The sequence below is a fragment of the Canis lupus genome, chromosome 2, assembly GCF_003254725.2.
Source record: "Canis lupus dingo isolate Sandy chromosome 2, ASM325472v2, whole genome shotgun sequence".
Taxonomy (NCBI): domain Eukaryota; kingdom Metazoa; phylum Chordata; class Mammalia; order Carnivora; family Canidae; genus Canis; species Canis lupus.
Window position 1 is genome coordinate 19,608,322 of NC_064244.1, and position 20,285 is coordinate 19,628,606.

The 20,285-nt window shown below is 43.2% G+C and overlaps 1 protein-coding gene across 1 annotated transcript in view; it reads left to right on the forward strand.

Annotated features, from left to right (window-relative positions):
- Positions 1-361: 361 nt before the first annotated feature.
- The window catches only part of ITGA8 (integrin subunit alpha 8), a 168,814-nt gene continuing 148,890 nt past the window's right edge, over positions 362-20,285 (forward strand). Inside the window, exons 1-2 of the mRNA XM_025445066.2 lie at positions 362-567; positions 1,253-1,386. Coding sequence (XP_025300851.1) covers positions 362-567; positions 1,253-1,386 — 340 coding nt within the window. The remainder of the gene's footprint in view (positions 568-1,252; positions 1,387-20,285) is intronic.

Below are 20,285 nucleotides of genomic sequence, written 5' to 3' on the forward strand. Positions count from 1 at the left end.
CGACCCTCGGGGCGTCGGAGAGACGCGACAGCAGCGGCGCGGCAGGCGGGGGCGGCGGGGCGGCGGGGGCGAGGGGGGCGAGGGGGGCGAGGGGGGCGAGGGGGGCGAGGGGGGCGGGGGCCGCGGCGCGGGGCGGGGGCGGGGGCGGGGGCGGGGGCGCGGGGGCGGGGCCCGCCGCTAGGGGGCGCCGGAGCGCGCCGGGCCGGTCCCGCGGCCGGGGAGGGCTGGCACCGCGGCGGCCGGCCCCCGAGCGCGCGGGGGGCGGGGGGCGGGCGGCGGAACGCGGGGCTGTCAGCGCGGCCGCGCCGGCCCGGCGTCTCGGGCTCCCGCTGCCTCCGCGCACCCGCAGGCGCGCAGGGCCATGGCTGCCGGGCGCCGCCGCCGTCCCCGGGGCTGCCGGGCGCCGCGGCTCGCGCCCCTCTGGTGCTTGGCGGCGGCGCTGGGCGCGCTGCGGGCGCCGGGCTCGCGGGCGTTCAACCTGGACGCGGACACGCTCACGGTGTACAGCGGCCCCGAGGGCAGCTACTTCGGCTACGCCGTGGACTTCCACGTACCTGCCGCTCGCACGTAAGTGGCCCGGCGCGGGGGGTGCGGCCGCAGGTGGGGTCCCCGCGCGCCTGCCCGGGGTGGGGTGGGGGTGGGGGTGGGGGGCACCCGCGCCTGTCCCCGCGCCTGTCCCCGCGCCTGTCCCCGCGCCTGTCCCGCAGCCCGAGCGGAGGACGTCCCTGAGCTTCCATCCCGCGGCGCTCTTGGGGGCCCCCTTCCAGGCTACATGTGCCTTGTGCACCTAGAGCCGGAGACGTGCCGCTTGCACAGGCAACGCCAGTCCTGGGGAGCCCCCGGGACTCGAGCATCCTGCGAAGGGGCGGCTGGAGCCGGTTACAGCGACGCCGCAGCACGGCTGTTCGCGCACAGCCTGCGGTAACCGAGCGTCGGGGCGCGGGCGCCGTGGGCCCCGGGCAGCCGGCTCTGTCCTTCGCTTCCCCGCCAAGCCCCTTCTGGCCTCCCGCTGTATGCAGAGCTCCACCTAGAGAAGAACCAGGACTAGTTGCACCCCCTCTGCAAAACCATTTTTTCAGACGCCCGGTAGGTTTCCAATAGGAAATCAGGTTTGACAGTCGCTCTCCACCCCGAGTCCGTCTCTGCGCCCCGACCCCCACCCCGGGCCCCCACCCTGGTCTCGGGGAGACGGCGTCGCGCGCGCACGCCTGTGCGGTGCCCAAGGAGTGACTTTTCTCCACGCCCTTCGCAGGGCCAGCGTGTTGGTGGGGGCGCCCAAAGCCAACACCAGCCAGCCCGACATCGTGGAAGGGGGAGCCGTCTACTACTGTCCCTGGCCCGCCCAGGGGTCTGCGCGGTGCAAGCAGATACCGTTTGACAACACCAGTAAGTGACTTTTGTCATTCTCGACGGTGGCTCCCGGTTTCAAAGAAGCAGAGCCAGGCGTGCAGTTACCTCCCCACCTTGCGATGGAGGAGTCTGTGTTGTGGGCCGTCCGGGTCCCTAGAGAAATCGGCTTAAGACTGAGTGAAAGGGGAGGGAGGTGGTGGAATGTAGGGTGAACCCCAGAGAGGGAACCCGGGATGCGTCCTGGTAACTTCTGTTTCCTTGCTGTCCCAAGATGAGCAGTTTCGGGGTGAGGGGATGCTTTGAAGAAATACAGATGTTCCACCCTAACCTTGATGGTGGAGAGAGTTTGGTTGCTCCCCAAGGACAGACCTGGGAAAAGACAGATCCTTAACATGTCCTGTGCCCAAACTCCGGAGGCAAGACTCAGCTGCTATGGACTCAGACATCGCTCCATGTTGCTGTTTAATTCTTTACAGAAAGAAAGAATTTTCTTTCAAAATATTGGACATTGGATGCAAACTAGTCCAGGCAGAGTGTAGATGGATTACATTCATTTCCAAAATCCCTAGACAGATGTTTCTTATTTAATTAAAGGGAAAATACATTTTAACCAATTCAGGCTGGTTAGGTTTCCTCTGGTGTTTTCTCTTTGGGTCCTGAGAAAATAATTTTGAACGTAATGCTTTCAAAAACATTAACGCTGAATGTTTTAATTTGTACCTCTAAAACTTTATGCATTCAAAAGGTAGACATTATCAGAAACCAAATATCTCTTTTCAGAAAAATGCGGACTCAAATAATCTTCTTTGATGATCATTTAAAATTCCTTTTGCGCCACACAACTGTTTTTATGACATCATTCTTCATCATTGTTACATTAGTGTGCATTCAGAATGTATGTAGAAAATCCATTTTCACAGCGTTTTGATGGAGTCGGATGGATGGTATTACCTGCTACTATAACCGATTTGCAATTTTCTGTTTTAAAAGAGAAAATAATTTTGATTCTATCTATATGGAAACTATTTCAAAGAAAAAAAAATCCTTTGCAAGGCTTACCTTGAATTATGACCAAATTAGGAAAATGCTTCATAAAAGCATTTTCAAAATTATGTTTTTCATATGTATCTATAAATAGTCATAGTAGCTCATTTACCATTTTATTAAGTAACTCAGTCTGTACCAGTTTTTGTAAGCTTTTACTTTAAAATATGTTAGAAATTAGAAAAATTAAGCCATCTGATGTTATTTTGCAAAAGAAATCTTTTAACTGGTTGTTCAATTGGTCTTCTAAATGCTTCTGATTACAGACCTATCTCCAGTTTGAGAATAGATTTTATATAATCCTGATTTATAAAATTAGTGGCATTTTTAATAATCCATATCAAAACCATTTGTGTTTTTAAAAGTCTTTAAACTTAAGCCTTGGTAAATAAAGACATAAATCAATAGTACTATTTGAGTTTAAGTTAAGGGAAATAAGTATTTACACTTTAAAATATGTTCATGTATTTTTACCAAGAAGCAATCTATAGTCATGGACATGAATTTTATAACCTGCTAGAACATTCCCATAACATACCAAATCAGGATCTGGTTAGTATATTTTTCCTTTGATAAAAGAAGAACCGATGTCTGCCCAGATAAGTCACATCTGAATACCTTTCTAAAAACTAATCCCAGTAGATGTCATGGTTTAACAGATGAAAACCAGAGAATGCAGACCTCAATATGAATTTTTAAAAACTGAACACTCGCAACCAAAAATTATAATAGGTAAATTTTCCAAAAGTTCCTCCTAGAGCAACTGCTTGCAGATTTGAATTCACTTTCCCATGGAGAACTAATGCTGAAAGATTGTGCGTTGGTTTCCAGAAGAGCCCACAAGAATGCACTTAACCCTTATTGTAGCTGAATTATAGTTGTAGTGAAACCTTAGGGGACAAACTAGCACAGTTTTAGCAATTAAATAGATAGGAAAATAATAAAGATGTCAAAAAAGATCAGTGTTACTTGGAGAAAGAGTCAGGGGTGAATGGCATCTTCTGTACAAGTTCAGAGGAATGCATCTGGATGTCTCAAAGAGCTCTAGAGATTAATGCTGCTGGCTCTACACTATATCTTATTTTACTTCTAAGTGAATGGAGGTTTTTTGGATTTTTTTTTGATAGATAGATGCCCTCATCTTATTACTATACTTAGCAACTGTTAACAGTAGGGATTTGAGGATTCAGAAATGGAACAAAATAAGGAGAAGAAACAGGGAGGGAGGTAGATGTTTCTGAAACAATTGAGCAAAAAACAAAAAAAATGAGGGTAACAAAAGAAGCAAAGCAGAGGAAGCCACACGTTGGTGAGAAATGAATGGTCCTTGATGGAAGGAGCAAAGCAGTGAGCTGTGAAAGCTTGGAGGAGTCCTACTGAGAAGGATCTTTGAGAAAAGAAAGTTCCCCGTGTTAGCCATCAGGGGGTACTGTGGGCCCAGGAACCTTGGCTGCTGTTGGGAACGTCCTGGGAACCATGGGGCAAAAGGAACCCGAGGACCCCAGGTCCATGCTGGCTACTGAGTGGGTGCTAGCGCACAACACACATCATTTCCACCAATGTCTTTATCCAGGCGGGCGCCCCAGACAGTGGCTACCATTTGCTGCGAAGCTGGGAGGGAGAGGGGGGCAGCGAGGGGCAGTGCAACTATTTGCAGTGCCAAGTCCCCGTTCTTTGGGCACCGTGTGACCTTGGAACCAAAGATGAAAGGCAGACACGCAGGTGTTGCTGACTCGGGTCCGGTCAGTGTTAACCACCTGCTTGACACTCACGGATCACCTACTACGTACCAGTCACTTATGCACCTTACTGATAATCCATAAACCGCATTTTATGAATAAGGAAACTGATCTCAAAGGTGCTGGAAAAAAAGTTACGTGCAAGACCACACGGGGGTCAGCAGGAGATGTGGGGTGGGAGAAAAGGCCAGCCTGCCACACCCGGAGCCCGCCTGCCTCTTCACCCTGCCTTCCTTCCAGCGTGGGAGACGATGGGTCCCACTAGCGCACAAATTCAGGAGCGGATCCTGTGAAGCTGAGCTGCTGCTGGCCCTGCCTTCCCCACCTCCATCCCCTCAGCCCCCAGTTACCTTGGCAAATCCAGTGTCATTGATCTTCCAGAGAAGATCTAGAAGAGAAAAGCAGTTCAGGTGGAAGGTTGTAGAAAGCAGAGGTTATAGAAGGAGACTTTGTCTTGATGGGAATGATGGGTTGGGCCTGCCCCTGGTTTGCCCCAGCCCCTCACAGCACGCCGGGTCCCCTCAGTGTCCCCAGTCAGCTGCCTCCTGTCTTAATCTCTGCCTGCAGGCAGCAATGGACAGTTGTCCCAAAGAGGAGGAAAATTTCCCTGCTTGACAAAGTAGTGGCTCTGAGTGCTGAACAGCCACGAGCTGATGCTCCCGTAATAGAGCGGGATGTCTTGGCTACGCGTAAGTAAGTATTAGATTGAGAAGAGAGTAATGACTTCTTTCTCTGTCTTTTCTCCGTGTGGCTTTACTATTACATCTGAATTCGGGGCCTTATATGTAAATCGGACCTTTTTGTTTTTTTAAAGATTGTATTTATTTATTCATGAGAGACAGAGGCAGAGGGAGAAGGAGAAGCAGGCTCCATGCAGGGAGCCCGACATGAGACTCGATCCCAGGTCTCTGGGATCATGTGCTAGGCCGAAGGCAGCGCTAAACCGCTGAGCCACCGGGGCTGCCCTAAATCGGACCTTTTAATGACATTGTTTCAACTTGCTCAGGCCCCTGGGGTGTCTACAACTTAGTGTTCATGGGGGTGACCTAAAAAAACTCTCACCTAGGCACTGAGGGAGGCTGGCCTATAATTTAGTCTCTGAATCTGGTTGTGATCTTGAACTTCAGTTTATGTAAGGTCACCTGCCTTTTTTCTTTCTTAAACTTCCATTTAGTTAGGTTTTCTTTTCACTAAATAATCCTCTGTTTTATTTTTACCTTCTCATATAACTTGGATTTTAAAAATTACTTCTCATCGTAAATGCTAAACCAGGAAGCCAGGGGTAGCCTAGCACTTCAAATGCATGAATACTATTAAAATCTGTGGTCCTTTCAAGTACGGAGGAAGGAAACCTTAGGGAAGCATATGGCAGTGGGGGAGGTGCAAAGTGCAAAGAGTAGATAATTTTCCTGCTCTGTACAAAATCAAGTGGTTGCAAAAAAGCACTTCTCTCATCTCCCTTCTGTCTTTCCCTCTTACTTCACTAGAATAAAATTCCCCCCCTTCACCAAATTGATTTCTTTCACTTTTGCCTCAAGAACCGTCCAAACTGTGCCCCGTGTCTCCAACAATTTAAAACATCACATCTGCCAAATTCATGCCTCTCCTTTCTAAATCTACTCCAAGGTTCATTTCATCTTTTTTTTTTTCCCCCTACATTTTCCAAACCCATGTGTGGGGTGAATAAAACTGCTAGATTACAGCGCTTCTGCTAAAAGGGGGAGAGATGAAACAGAATGAATAGAGCCTCCTCTTTGGACTGATGAAAGGCAAATTGCAACAATAGTGGCAAAGGCATAGTGTGCAAATATCTGATTATTTTAAATATGCAAATGAAACATTTTGAGGAGAAAGATAATGGCATGTGCTCAATTAAGAATGAAAATCGTCATAACCCTAAAAGTAATGGTGAGGCAAGACAGCTGGGAACCACTGGCAATTAGGGACCCACATAAAGAATGAACAGGAAGAGGTGGGCGGTGCCATTGAGATTTGGAAGTCATCTGAGAAAAAGTCCTAGAATTGGCCTGGCCTTCATTTAATATCTTTGTGCTTAAAACAACAACAACAACAACACGGAACCTTAAAATGGAAGACAGTTTGCTTTAGGATATTTCAAAGCTCTGAAATGGTAAGATTTTGCTTAGAATCGTGTTTTAGCTTGGGGACCGGAAGCCTTTGTGTTGGGGGTCTGTTTTATTTTGTGTTAAGTGAGCCCACAATAAGAAGCAGCTTAAAGCATCTGGCGCTGTGACTGGTACAAGGGTTGCTTTTTTGATAATATTGGGTGTGCCCCTTTTCTCATGTGAGGGTTGGGAAACATATTGGTCACATAAGTCTTGCTTTTTCCAACTTCCTCAGAAAGAAATCAGGTTTTGTTCAGGAACAAAGAGAAGAAAAATGTAGGTCAGAGCTATCAAATAAATGACAGAGGAAATAACACAAATGTGACAAAACTCATGGACAGCAGAAATCTGGGCTTTGGGGGGTTGAGCTGGAAGTGGAAAAGGTGGGGAGGCAGCCCAAATATTAAGAATTAATATTTAGAATTGCTCTATTAAGAATTAATAATGCAATAATTAGTACAAGTGCTGCTAATCAGAATGTGTGTGTGTGTGCACATACATATATGTTCATTGCTGATCTCACGGAATCCACGGAGGGTGGTTTTGCTGGATGGTTCACGTTTCTGGGAGCAACTCATGGTGGCAACCACACCTGACACGCCACCCAGCCAGATGCATCCAGCATCCCTAAGCTTCTCCCAAATGGCTCAGCCTTCCATGAGACAAAATGCAACCGAGGTCTGATATGAGAAGGGAGGAGGCAGTGGTCCCTACAGCACATAGCAACCGAGGAAGCAATTAGAAAAAGGAAGTCCTTGAAACTCTAACTAGAAATGGGAAACAGATCTGCTCTACGGCTAGTTGAGCAGTATGAGCATTAGGCGCCTGTTGCCTAATCTGCAAAATTCTTTCAAGAAACTAGAAGTCTGTGCCATGGAACTGGCTTCCAGGCTCTTGGCGGGAATAGCCCGTAGCAGTAGCTGCTGCAGTATTCTGGGAGAAATGTAGGAAATTATCTTAAAAGTATCCTGAAAGCAGAAAAAAGCACTAGGACCTATAATGTGACCAGTTGAGATGTGTGCATTCAAACTTTACCTGTTGTGTATAAAGAGCCCTGTATCTGTGCACACTGTGTTGAGGAAGAGTGTTGCCAATATTATCCAAAAAAAGCTCAAATCACATGTGCTCTGACTGACACTATCCAGACCCACAAACACAGATTTTTTGAGGAAGACAGATAGACTAATTATTGATCCTATTAAAAACACCTAGAAAAAAAAGTAATTTTCAAAATTCACTTTCAGTATATCCTTACAAACATATTTAATGCATCAAGCAGGGTGCACCTATGTAATGAAACCCTAAAATAGATTTAGAATAATTTTAATTCTATTATGGTTATTTAAGGTATATAAGCAAATCACGATTCACCAGGAGGTGATTTATACTTAAAATAATCTACCTAATACATAATGCTTTAATACGGTGTTATTCCATTGGACTTTAGCCAGGTAGCTCCCACACCAGTTTGAAAGAAATGGAACTAAAACTCAGTCCTACAGAAAGATCAGTTGCTGGAGCTCTGATATTTTGTATATGGCCTCAAAGGTGTGCCAAATTTCCTAGATCCATAAACATTGGTTAAAATGACCATTTACCCTTTTAATTGTTTTTAGTAGAAACAAGGCATAGGTTCCAAATAAATCTTTGTAAAAATGCCAGGCAATGGAGGGGGGAAGTAGGTGTGGAGCCAAAGAGGCAGAACAAGGGAGTTTGAGAAGTAGGGGGTGGGCACACAAAGGAACTTTCTACATGTTGATGTTGGTGGTGGATACATGGCTGTGTGTATCTGTTAAAACTCATAGAACTCTGTATCACCAAGAGTGAATCTTAATGATTGTAAATGAAAGAGAAAATGAGAGAGAAAATCTTTATGAAGAATGCTAGAGAGTTATATATTCGGTGTGGGGATTCAATTTGGTTTTGTGGCCATTGCTATGAGCATGTGGTCTTTAAGCTTCCGGACTATGGGAAGGTCTGATGTAATAATAACTGGCAGCATAAGGAGACACATCTTACCCTTGAAGAGCTTAGGCTACTGCCTCTAAGTAAGAGGGAGCAATTGGTCAGATCATCATGTAGGACCTTCTTTATCATTCTTTAAAGGATTATATGTTCAGAGAATGTTGGTAAGAGAACTGTGAATGAAAACATGTTGAGTAAGAGTAAATCTTGGCAATGAAGCATCATCCTTGTGTAATATTATCCCTACAGGAAATCCAGGCATGGGACCCCTCATTGGTAGTCATTACACTAAGGAGACCTTGCTTCAAATGCTTACCGTAGTTATCTCAATCAGCGCAACCACCCTCAGGGCATGCATACCTTAACATTAGTTCAATTCTTTTCTTTACCTCTGCTATCTGAGTACAGACACAGATTATAGGATATTGCAAAAGCCTCTGCATGCATCTGCCTTAGTTTCCAGGTGTAGGGGGTGAAGCCAACTCCCCCAGTCAGGTTATGGCTCCATCTCACATGTGTCTTGGTTGTTAATCCCTATGATTTGTTCAGATGTCTCCATCTTGCCACACCGCCTACACAACTTATGTCTTTTTTTTTTTTTTAAGGTTTTATTTATTTATTCATGAGAAACAGAGAGAGAGAGAGAGAGAGAGAGAGAGAGGCAGAGACACAGAAAGAGGGAGAAGCAGGCTCCATGCACGGAGCCCGACGTGGGACTCGATCCCGGGTCTCCAGGGTCAGGCCCTGGGCTGATGGCAGCGCTAAACTGCTGAGCCACCCAGGCTGCCTAACTTATGTCTTTAGCACAATATGTTAGAGCACTGGGTATCTCTCAAGTATGTATTACCTACACACACACACACACACACACACACACACACATACACATATCCCTGGTCTCCCTGGGCCCATGTCCTGGTGACTCTTCCTTAACCATCCGGAGCATCTTCTCTCCCAGTAATGATTTTCTGGTACTTCTGGCTTCTTTCTTCCTGCCATTCCCAATGGGAAAAATGTTTTAGACGTTAATTCTGAAGTTGCTGCCAATCCTTTTTTTAGAAGAAAGGAGGCATAAACACTGAAGAGTAATGTTTTCAAATATCCTAAATATGAATAGTCAAGTAAATTATGGCCTAATCACTATGGGAAATGGTTTTATTTTAATGTTAAGTGAAAAACATAAAATTCAAAATTGTATCTAGACCTGTCGAAGAATGCAAGAAGGGATAGGTGATGAGAAGCTATCTTTGCGAAATATAATTAAAATTGGGTTTTTCTTCTTTTCCTAAATATATACATATATATTTTAAAGATTTTATTTATTTATTAATGAGAGACACACACAGAGAGGCAGAGACATAGGCAGAGGGAGAGAAGCAGGCTCCATGCAGGGAGCCCGATGCAGGACTCAATCCTGGGACTCCAGGATCACGCCCTGGACCGAAAGTAGGCGCTAAACTGCTGAGCCACCCAGGCATCCCCTAAATATATTTTTTAACCTCATTTTCAAAACCATGGACAGGTATTTATTTATGATCAGGGAAAATAGTGGTAAAAATAAACATGCAAAAACTTCTAAATGAAGTTACCGAGTTCACTGAAGTGTTGTGAAGATTGAGTAGAGTTTTAAAATGCACTATTTTTGTATGGGTACTTTTGTTTCCAAATATTGAAGAGCAAGGATGTTTTCAGTAACAGTTATATATGTAAAAATAAGAAGATGCAGAAGTATTGCCTGTTTTCATTTTCGATTGTCCCTGAATCAATCCTCATAGACTTGATGGTCTGATATGACAGTTTCTAGAGTGTTTCACAATAAGGGGCTGCTCATGGGGCAAACCACTGTGCAGATCCTACCAATTCAAATGCTAGTTTCATCTGGAAACACCCTCACACAGACATACCCGGAAATAATGTTTAGTCAAATATTTTGAGCCATTCAAGTTGACACATAAAGTTAACCATCTTATAAACCTTGCTTACAGAGCAAAGAGCAAGCCTCTATAAGACTTATGACGTAAGTACTCCTAGGAATGGCACTGAGAATTCATGAACTAAGGAAACCCACAGGATTCACAGGATAGAGCACTTATTGGCTGTCACTATTTATCTTCACATTTCTTAGGCCAAAACATACTCAGGTATTACTGTAGTAACAAATGAGTTCAGATCTCTTGTTTCAAACAACCCAGGTATATCGCTTGCTCACGTTGTGTGTTTAATATGAGTTGGTAAGGAGGCTGGCTCTGTTTATTCAAGCCACTGAAGGATCCAGGCTAATGGAGGTTCCTTATTGACATGTGCTTTCAAGATCACCCCAACTGTAAGGGCAGGTGGAAAATTACACATTGTCTGTTAAAGCTTCTGCCTAGAATTGACATTTACGGCTTCTCCTCACATTTGGTAGGTGAAAGCAGGCCATGCCAACTTATTTCACACTTTTTTAAATCCACACCTAACAAAACTGTATCTACAACCTTTAAAAGAATACCAGATAGGAAATGCAATAGAGGCTGCTGTCTTTGAAAAATGTGATTAAAACTGGTGTTTCTTCTATCCCTAATGGATGTCTCTTGTAGGACATATTTTGTGGGGACACTGAAATGGCATGGTTCTTTGGGACTACAATCCCAACCCTCACACTTATGGTAGAGAGTGGACACATGGCAAGGAAATGCAGGTGTTTCTGTCAGCAGATACAAAGATATGAGTAAAACTTTGTACCAGAAAATCAGTCCTTAACCTGATCCATCTGGACTCCATTCTCTACCACAAGTATTGTCTGAGAAGATTGAATGCCCTTCATCCTTTCAATCAGGCTCCTTGGTGGACATGCTATTAAATCATAATGTCTTTTCCCACTCAAAGCACCTTTCAGTAAATTTTAACTTACCTTAGTTATGAAAATATTATCTTAAGACAACAATGGAGTTGAAAGTAAAGCTTCATGTTAGCAAACAATAAAATCAAATTTCAGTGACAAGAGGAGTTTTCGCAACTTTCTACAAGAAGATATTATTCTGAACAATAGAAGTGTGGCCATGAATGGAGCCCAACTCCCCTTGGGGCATTTACAGAGCATAGCCAATGACAAACTGGGGGAAAAGGAAGGTAAGACCAAAGGGACAATGAGTGGTGTCTGTGTGTACCCATTTTTTTATTTTATATTGGGTGGGTATTATTTTTCTGGAGCTGCTGTAACAAATTACCACACATTTACTGACTTTAAACAACACAAACTGATTAACTTACGGTTCTGGAGGCCAATGTAGAAAATAGGTGTTGGCAGAGTTGTTTCCTTGATTTTTCCACTTTCCAGAGATTTGCTCACATTTCTTGGTTCATGGCCCTCTTCCATTTTCAAAACCAGCAATGTCAGGCGTCATCCTCCCACTGCCATGTCTCTGGCCCTCCTTTCCTGCCTCCATCTTCCACTCTGAAGTATCTTTGTTATGACTGTGGTCCCACTTGAATAATCCAGGATAATCTCTTTGTCAACTGCTTAACAACCCTCATTCCCCTTTGCCATGCAACCTAAAATACTCACAGGTTTGGGGGTGGTGAAGATGTAAACACTCTGGGGGGCTCTTATTTTGCTTACTCTAGGTGATTTGAGTTTTACTGAGGAGGGAGTATATCTGAGCAAGAATCTAAATTACGTGAAGGAGGGAATGAAACAGTATTGAGGATTGGGTAGTGTTCCAGGCTTGCAGCGAAGTCATTGTTAAAATCTGGAGATGAGGGCGTCCTTGGGAGATGGAAGCCACTGGGCTGGATTGAAATAAGTCAGGGAAAGAGTTACAGAAAATGAGACCAGAGAACCAAGTATATTGGCAAGTACCTTAGAGGCCAGGGGCAGGGTTTTGGATTTTATTCAAGGAGTGATGGGCAGCCACTGGTGGTTTTGAGTAGACAGGTAAGATAATTTGAGTTACGTTTTTCCAGGGATCAGTTTAGCAGACTGTAGGCAAGGAAGGAGACCAGATGGAAGATTCTCCCGCCTCGTCCACTAACAGAGACGTATGGTTTGGGTTGGGTGATAGCAGTTAGGGTTGAAAAATGATTGGATCTGGGGTTCAACTGGAGTTGAATCCAAATGGGTGAAATTTGAGCTGCTTATTCGACATCTAGGTGAGGTCACATGGGAAGGTGGATCAGTAAAGTTGGAGCTCAAGCAGGAGGCTTGGAGACTGAGGTTTAGAAGTTGTGAGTATTTGGGTGATATTTAGGATCACACCTGGGAGAGTGAATATGGAGGGGGGCGGGTAGCAAAGCACAGCCAAGAGAAGAGGGAAGGGAGTAAGAAGGGGGAGATCAAGGTTGAGATTAAGTCCTGGGGCACCCTGGCAGTTGGAGAAATATTGGAGAATTGAGGAAGATGAGAAGGAGGACCATTGAGTTAGAAGAAGTTATGAAGCCAGTGAGGCAAGCCTTGTGAGGTGGAGTGAAGTGAGGACAGAAATGGAGAACATTTGCTTTGGCAACGGGAAGTTATTGTTGATAAAAATAAAAGTGGTTGTGGTGGAGTTGTCAAGAGAGAATAGGAGAGGACCAATGGGGACCACAAGGACCGAGGACTTTTACTGTATATGGGATGAGAGAAATGTAGTCATGGAGAAGATACTACAGCATGTTTACAGTCTATTGGGAGTCATCCCGCTAAAAGGGAAGCAACAGTGACCAAAAGAGAAGGGAACCTGCTGAAACAAAGTCCCAAGAAGCTGGAAAAGGGGGTGTGGGACACAGATGGAGGGACACAAGGGCAGCTCTTCCTCAGTGACAGGACACGGCACAGTGAGGGCACCACTGAGACAGGTTGGCAGGTCTGGAGACAGGAGGAAGAAAATGACCTTGCTCATGTCTTGCATTTTCTCCTTGAAATAAGAAGCAAGGTTATCAGCTGAGCATGAGAAGGTTAGGAGATTGAAGAAGTGTGAAGAGTAGTCCCCAAGGTGGAATGAAATGAGTAGGGATGCCACGGGATTGATCAGCAGACAGTGTGCAGGGACCGTGCAAATGTTTAATTCTGAATTTTTTTGTGGAAGGAATAAACTTTTGCCTTTGCCCACCTTACGGTGTGGTGCTACTCATTTGGAATAGGATTTGAGATTTCCCAGAGAGCAATTCCATCCGGAGTATTAATCTTCTGTGAGGATACGCTGCAGATACAGAAAGTTTGCATTCTGAGATGCCTATTTTATGTGACATTGGGAATGGTGATTCCTTCATTTTAACCACAAAATGAACCATTTTGTTAAACGAATGGTTGGGATCCTTTTTACTACATCTTCTGGCAACAGAGATGAGATCCCAAGGAAATGCAAGCATATGACAGGAGTTAGTGTAAATACATTTTCAAGCGCTATTGGGAGGCAAGTTTATACAGCCTTCATCCTGAAACCCAATCATATCCTGTATTTAAAAGCATTGCTTTGAGGTCATATTGAAGAGATTTATGTCATTTAATCTGCTTCCTGAGATTCCCATGCTGAGAGGTTTTCATTACTTCTTGAAGCAAATAAATTGTTGGGCACTAAACAGAAGCATGCTGTGCTCCTGCCAATCTGAAGGTGACATAGAAGCCGTAGGGAGACTTGTCGGTTCCCCAGCTGTGTCTCTGGCCCAGACTTTGGAGACCAGGTAATTATTTCAGGTGTGAGAATATCTAGGGCTGAGAGAAAGCCTGAGGAATGCAAGGAGCTTGAAGGAAATCACTGTTTGGGAATGAAGAGATGGTGCTGGCAAGAGAATTCTGCTTTAGGACAGAGAATGAATTTGTAAGTGGCAAACCTGCAGGAAGGGAAACCAGTCAGGAGGCTGTTGCAGAAACTGAGGCTAAAGAAATGGTGGTCACAGCTACGGAAGTGGCAACAGGTATGGAAAGAAACAGATGCACTTGAGAGGCCTTTGGAAGGATCAGGAACTGCCTAGGGAATGGAGTTTGGGAGTGCAGCATTGCTGATTGCCTAGGATGCAGGCCAAGCACCTGGCTTGGTTCGCGGGGCTACTGTTTTACTAGGTATATATAGCAAACAAAACAGACGTGCTCTCTAACCTTGTGACGTTCAAGCCCAAGGGATGAGAGCATCAGGGTCTGGCAGCGGGAGTCTGTAATAGCAGAGCGTGAAGGTTTTAGGTGTGCTGAAGAAAGCTCCTATCCCTGCCTGGAGGGGGACTTGTGTGTATCAGGGACAGCTGTTCAGAGAAGGCATCACTAAAGGTCAGAGCTGAAGAGTGATGTGTGTGCATGTGGATGTGCCTGTGTGGGCTGTGTGTCTGTCCCAGGCACGGGTGAGATGAAAGAGAAAACTGTTCTAGCCAGTGCAGATGAGTGGAGCGTGTTGGAGCAGATGAGGTCAAAGGTGATGTCTCCATACAGTTCAACTATACCCAGCTCTGCCTTTCAGACTTTCACATAGTACTAGGGGAGTTTTGTTTTTGTTTTATTTTGTTTTTAATCTGATCTGCCAGAGATGGCTTACCATTTCCCTTCAGAGAGATGAATCTTTCACTTATTTAACATTTGCTCCCCCAGCTCCATCATACAAACTAGCAGAATATCCACCCATAAAATCACTTGCATCGAACCAACAAAAGTCCATATGTATTTCTAGAATGAACCTTACATATGACCTGAGTTAACTGGTATGTGACAAACATTTCAAATAATATCCGATGATGTAGAAAACCCATTTGTATTATTGCTGAACAAATGTCTGAAGAACACTGGCTAGGCACTATTGATTGTTAAACATCAAGTTGGGAATATGATCTTTATTCTTCGCAAGACACTACAGACGTGGAAATAATTATAGCAGAAAATTTATAGTCTCGTCTAGGTCGGGAAAACTATATAGTATTATGTATGGGAACAAACATTTAAATAGTGGTATGAAAATAATAATTTAAAATAGAACTTTCATGATTTCCAGAAAAGAAAAGAAATATCTTAAACAAGAGGAATGAGCTAGAATCCTCTTACACTCTGAATGCTTGGATGGGCTTACCAAATTTAACCACTACTATGTCCAGAGATTAGGATTCAGTGATCTTCCACTTTGTGCCTTATATAATTTATAGAAGTTTCTTTATATTGTTTGAATTATTAAAAGCAAAAATCTGAAAGAATTTCAATTTGAAGAATTTTTGGCTGTACATTTTAAAACAGGTTTTTTTTGATGACAGATATATTTTATTAAATAGTTTGGTTATGTCATTTCACTATTTAGATATAATATGTAGCATCCATTTGTATTCATTCAGTTAGTTCATTTGTGTGCTTAATTATTTATATTTGATCAATTTAACATGTTAATATTTATCAACTTAAAGCATGTTACTTTTCAATCGGAGAAGGACAATCATTTGGTTTCACTCATATGGGGAATATAAGAAATAGTGAAAGGGATTACAGGGGAAAGGAGGGAAAATGAGTGGGAAAAATTAGAGTGGGTGACAAAACATGAGAGACTCTTAACTCTGGAAAACAAACACGGGGTAGTAGGAGAGGTGGGCAGGGGGGATGGGGTGACTGGGTGACAGGCACTGAGGGGCGCACTTGACGGGATGGGCACTGGATGTTATACTATATGTTGGCAAATCGAACTTCAATTAAACAAAAGCATGTTACTTTTATACGTTTATATATTGTAATATGATTGCCACTGAAGCAATATTTATCATATTACATCGTTAAAATACAGTAGTATTAACTAGATTCATTACACTGTGCCTTAGATCTCTATGGCTTATTTACTACTCGTTACATGTCTGTACTGTTAAACACCTTCATCTTTTCCTCCCTCCCCCCAACCCTCTAGTAACCACCATTCTACTCTGCAAGGCAGGGTTTTAAGGAAGCGATTTGGAGTAGTTGGCAAACAAGGAAGAATGGAATTTTGCAAAAGAAACATCATGTAGGGGATCCCTGGGTGGCTCAGTGGTTTAGCGCCTGCCTTTGGCCCAGGGCGTGATCCTGGAGTCCCGGGATCAAGTCCCACGTCGGGCTTCCGGCGTGGAGCCTACTTCTCCCTCCTCCTGTGTCTCTGCCTCTCTCTCTCTCTATGTCTATCATAAATCAATCAATCAATCAATCAATCTCTAAAAATTTTTTTAAAAAATAAAAAAATAAAAAAATAAACATCATGTATAAAGTCTAGGAATAAGACTAAATAGGGAACAGAGAGGGAGTTGCCTGAATGGAAGGAAGGTCAAGTGTGGAGTTCCAGACCTATGTTCTGGGGGGCAGGGCATTTAGATTTGATCTACTAAATAAAGGCAGGGATACTATTTTTTATGTGTCTGTGTGGGTGTGAATGCATTCTACATACATAGTTGCACAATGTATACATATATGATGTATACAAATAAATATATAAATAAATATATAGAATATTCATTTAATCAGAATAATACATTTCTGTCCATCAACAGATGAATGGATACAGATGTGGTATATAAAAGAAGGGGAACTGAGTGGGAAAAATTAGAGAGGGAGACAAACCATGAGAGACTCCTAACTCTGGGAAACAAAGGGTTGCAGAAAGGGAGGTAGGTGGGGGGCTGGGGTGACTGGGTGACAGGGACTGAGGAGGGCACTTGATAGGATGAGCACTGGGTATTATACTATATGTTGGCAAATTGAATTTAAATTAAAAAATGTAAAAACAGTTAACAACAACAACAAAGAAAGATGTGGTATATAGATACATCAAAATATTATTCAACCATTAAAAAGGAGAAAGCCCTGCCACCTGTGACAACATGGACAAAACATGAGGGCATTATGCTAAGTGAAATAAGACAGAAAGAAATGCTGTAAAATCTCACTTATATGTGAAAAGAGAAAACAATAGCAACAACAGGAATAAAAACTCAGAAAAAGAGATCAGATCTGTGGTTACCAGAGGTGAGGGGAATTAGAGGAAGGTGATCAAAAGGGACAAACTTCCAGTTATAGGATAAACAAGTCCTGCAGATGGAATGTATAGCAGGAGGACTATGGCTAACACTGCTGTGTGTTATATATAAAAGGTGTTAAGAGAGTAGATCCTAAGATTTCTCACCATCAGGGAAAAAAAAATTCTTTTTTTTTATCTATATGTGAGAATAATGGGTGTTTACTAAAGTTACTATTGTAATCATTTCATGATATATATAAGTCAAACCATGATGCTGTACACCTTAAACCTATACAGAGCTGCTTGGCAATTATATCTCAATAAAACTGCAAGGGGGGAAGTATAACATTATAATTTATGATTACAATTCCATTTTTTGAACATTGCATGCAAAAATGAATTTGTGATACTTCCTCAAATACTTGAAAGTTCACAATAAGATGCTCAAGAGTACAAAGGCTACAGAGCCCTTCTTTAATAGCGGTTTTTAGGGTGTTGGGAGTCACACATTTGGAAGTTTAATTTTCCTGGGCCTAAAAACCAACCCAGATTCTTTTCTTGGATGTGTTTCTTTTCGGCAAGGAGTTCTCCTGCCCCAGCTGTATTATTTTGAATTTTACAAAGGAGTAATCCCTGTTCTCAGATATGTAGTTTCAATTTAAATGAAACTTTTACAGCATACACTTGATTATGGGAAAGATTACAAACAAACGTTTAAAGATTTCTTTTTACCCTTTTCCTGATTAAAAATGTCTGGACAGCTCCTGCAACAACTTTAAGAAAATCCCTAAGGCTGTGCACTTAAAGTGATGACTGAAGGTATAAGGAAGCTTACTGTGTTCCAGCAGGAGGTCAAGGACTCATCTATAAATAGTTTTCAGAAATCCGCCCCCCATCTACCAGAATGTTCTGCTGCACCTGTGTCAGTTTCAGCTCTTCCCTTCTCTCCCCCATGGTGATCCATCTTCACTTCTTGTAATTCCTCCCATTTTACTAAGCTAAACGATTAGAAAAATCTGCTAGAAGCCCATATGTGCACCATATTCTATGCTCCCTCACTCCTACTCTGAAATGAATATTCCCGTGAAAAGGGAACCAAACATTAGTAGGATTGCCAGCCACTGGGATTTGTACCCAGATTTCCCAGAGACTGAAGCTTCCGATTTAAGAGAGGTAGCTTCAAAGCCCAGAAATGTAGGGCAAGCCAAACCAATTCAATTGTTGCCACCTATCAAAAATTTCCAGTGTGGCCTACAAATCTTTAGATTTTTATCTTTAGGGTTTTTTTTCCCTCCAGATCATATTTTATTAATTTTAAAGGTTTTATTAAGTAATCTTTACACCCAATATGGGGCTCGAACTCACAACCCTGAGATCAAGAGTTGCACGTTCTACCCGCTGAGCCAACCAGGTGGCCCCCAGATCTTATTTTAAACGAAAGTGAGATCCTATTAACCAATATCCTAGGCAAATTTCTGAATAAATAGATAGGGACTTGGATATTCATTCAACAAACACTTATGGAGGGCGTACCCCATGCTAGGCACCATCCTAAAAGTGGGAAATACAGAGGTGAAACAGAATTAACGTCTCTGCTCATGGGATTCACATATATTCTGAAGGAGACAGACAGGAAGCGTGCAGACCAACAAATAAGATCATCTCAGGTAGTGCTCAGCTGTGTGGAAAACCATGGCAGCGGGAACAGTAAATGCAATGAGAAGACAGCAAAAGCTGAGACTATTCAAGGGACAGGAAAAAAAAAAATTTTAAGGGACAGAAAAATGGATGGGTCTGCACCTCCTGAGCCTAGGCAGTTGGAGGAGTCGATGCTGGAAGCAGGCAGGGGCCTTAATTGTGTCAGGACTTAATCACTGCAGAGGTGGGATTACAACCGCCCAAGAAAAAAGATAGTATACTAGGTATATTTGTAACATATATGTGGGGAAAACAATCAATACCCAGAATATATGTTGAATTCTTAACAAATCAATAAAATCAAATCTTCAAGAGAGAGAATGAACAAGGGTTGTGAACTGGAAATTCGCAGCAGAAAAGGCTGTGTGGCAATAGAAAAACACGGTCACTGTGCCGCCAATCAGGGAAATGCCAGTGAGGACAGAACAAAGGAGGTACCAGTTCACGGTCACCTTGATCGGCAAAAACGTACAAATACCTGATGGTGGATAACTCTGGAGAAGAAAAGGGGGGGATGGAGCCGGGGATAGTTGCCAAAGGATACTGTCGTATTTGTAAATGTGAGGAAGCTTAGTGGTCAACTCCGCCTACAAGGGTGTGTTATATTAAGCCCTTGGACCTTTCTCTACTTTCTTAAAGCCTTGAAAGAGCTAAGAAAGAAAAATACATTTTGTAGATATTGTTCTGTATCAGTGCACACGAGTCTGTCATGCATATATTAACAGTTGGATAGTGGTCTACCTTACAGATAACAGAAATTTCTGTTTGAATCCCTTCTGCATAAATATTTAAATTCCAATTTTGCTATCACAACCAGGATGGCAGATATGTTCATATGGCATCTTTCAGCTTTTGTGTAATTATTTCCATTGAACAAAATCCTGAATGTTGAATTATTCACCACCACCCCCAAAAAAGGTACATTTAGGGTCACCTGGGTGGCTCAGTCAGTTAAGCATTTGATGCTTGACTTTGGCTCAGGTCCTGATCTCAGGGTCCTGAGATTAAGCCACGTGTGGGGCTCTGCACTTCGCATAGAATCTGCTTGGGATTCTCTCTCCCTCTCCCTCTGCCCCTCCCACTCATGCTCTCTCTTACTCTCTAAAAGAAATAAATATTTTTTAAAAATGTACATTTAAAACTTTGATATAAAAAAAAAACTTTGATATATATATTGCCAAGTGGCCCTTCCAAAATCCTATGTTGATTTATTGTCTTGCAGAATGACCATTAATATTTTTTTGTCAAATTGGTAGGTGACAAAAGTGTTAAGCCATTATTATTTTAATTTGAGGCTCGGGACCTCTCCATGAATTTACAGGCTTTTTAATTTCTTCTTCACTCTGCTATGCCAAGTCCTTAGAGCTTTCTCCTGTACAATGCTAGTCTTTTATTGATATGGGAGCTTTTTTACATATACATTATATTGATCCTTCCCTTGACAAAAGTTTCAGCTGGATTTT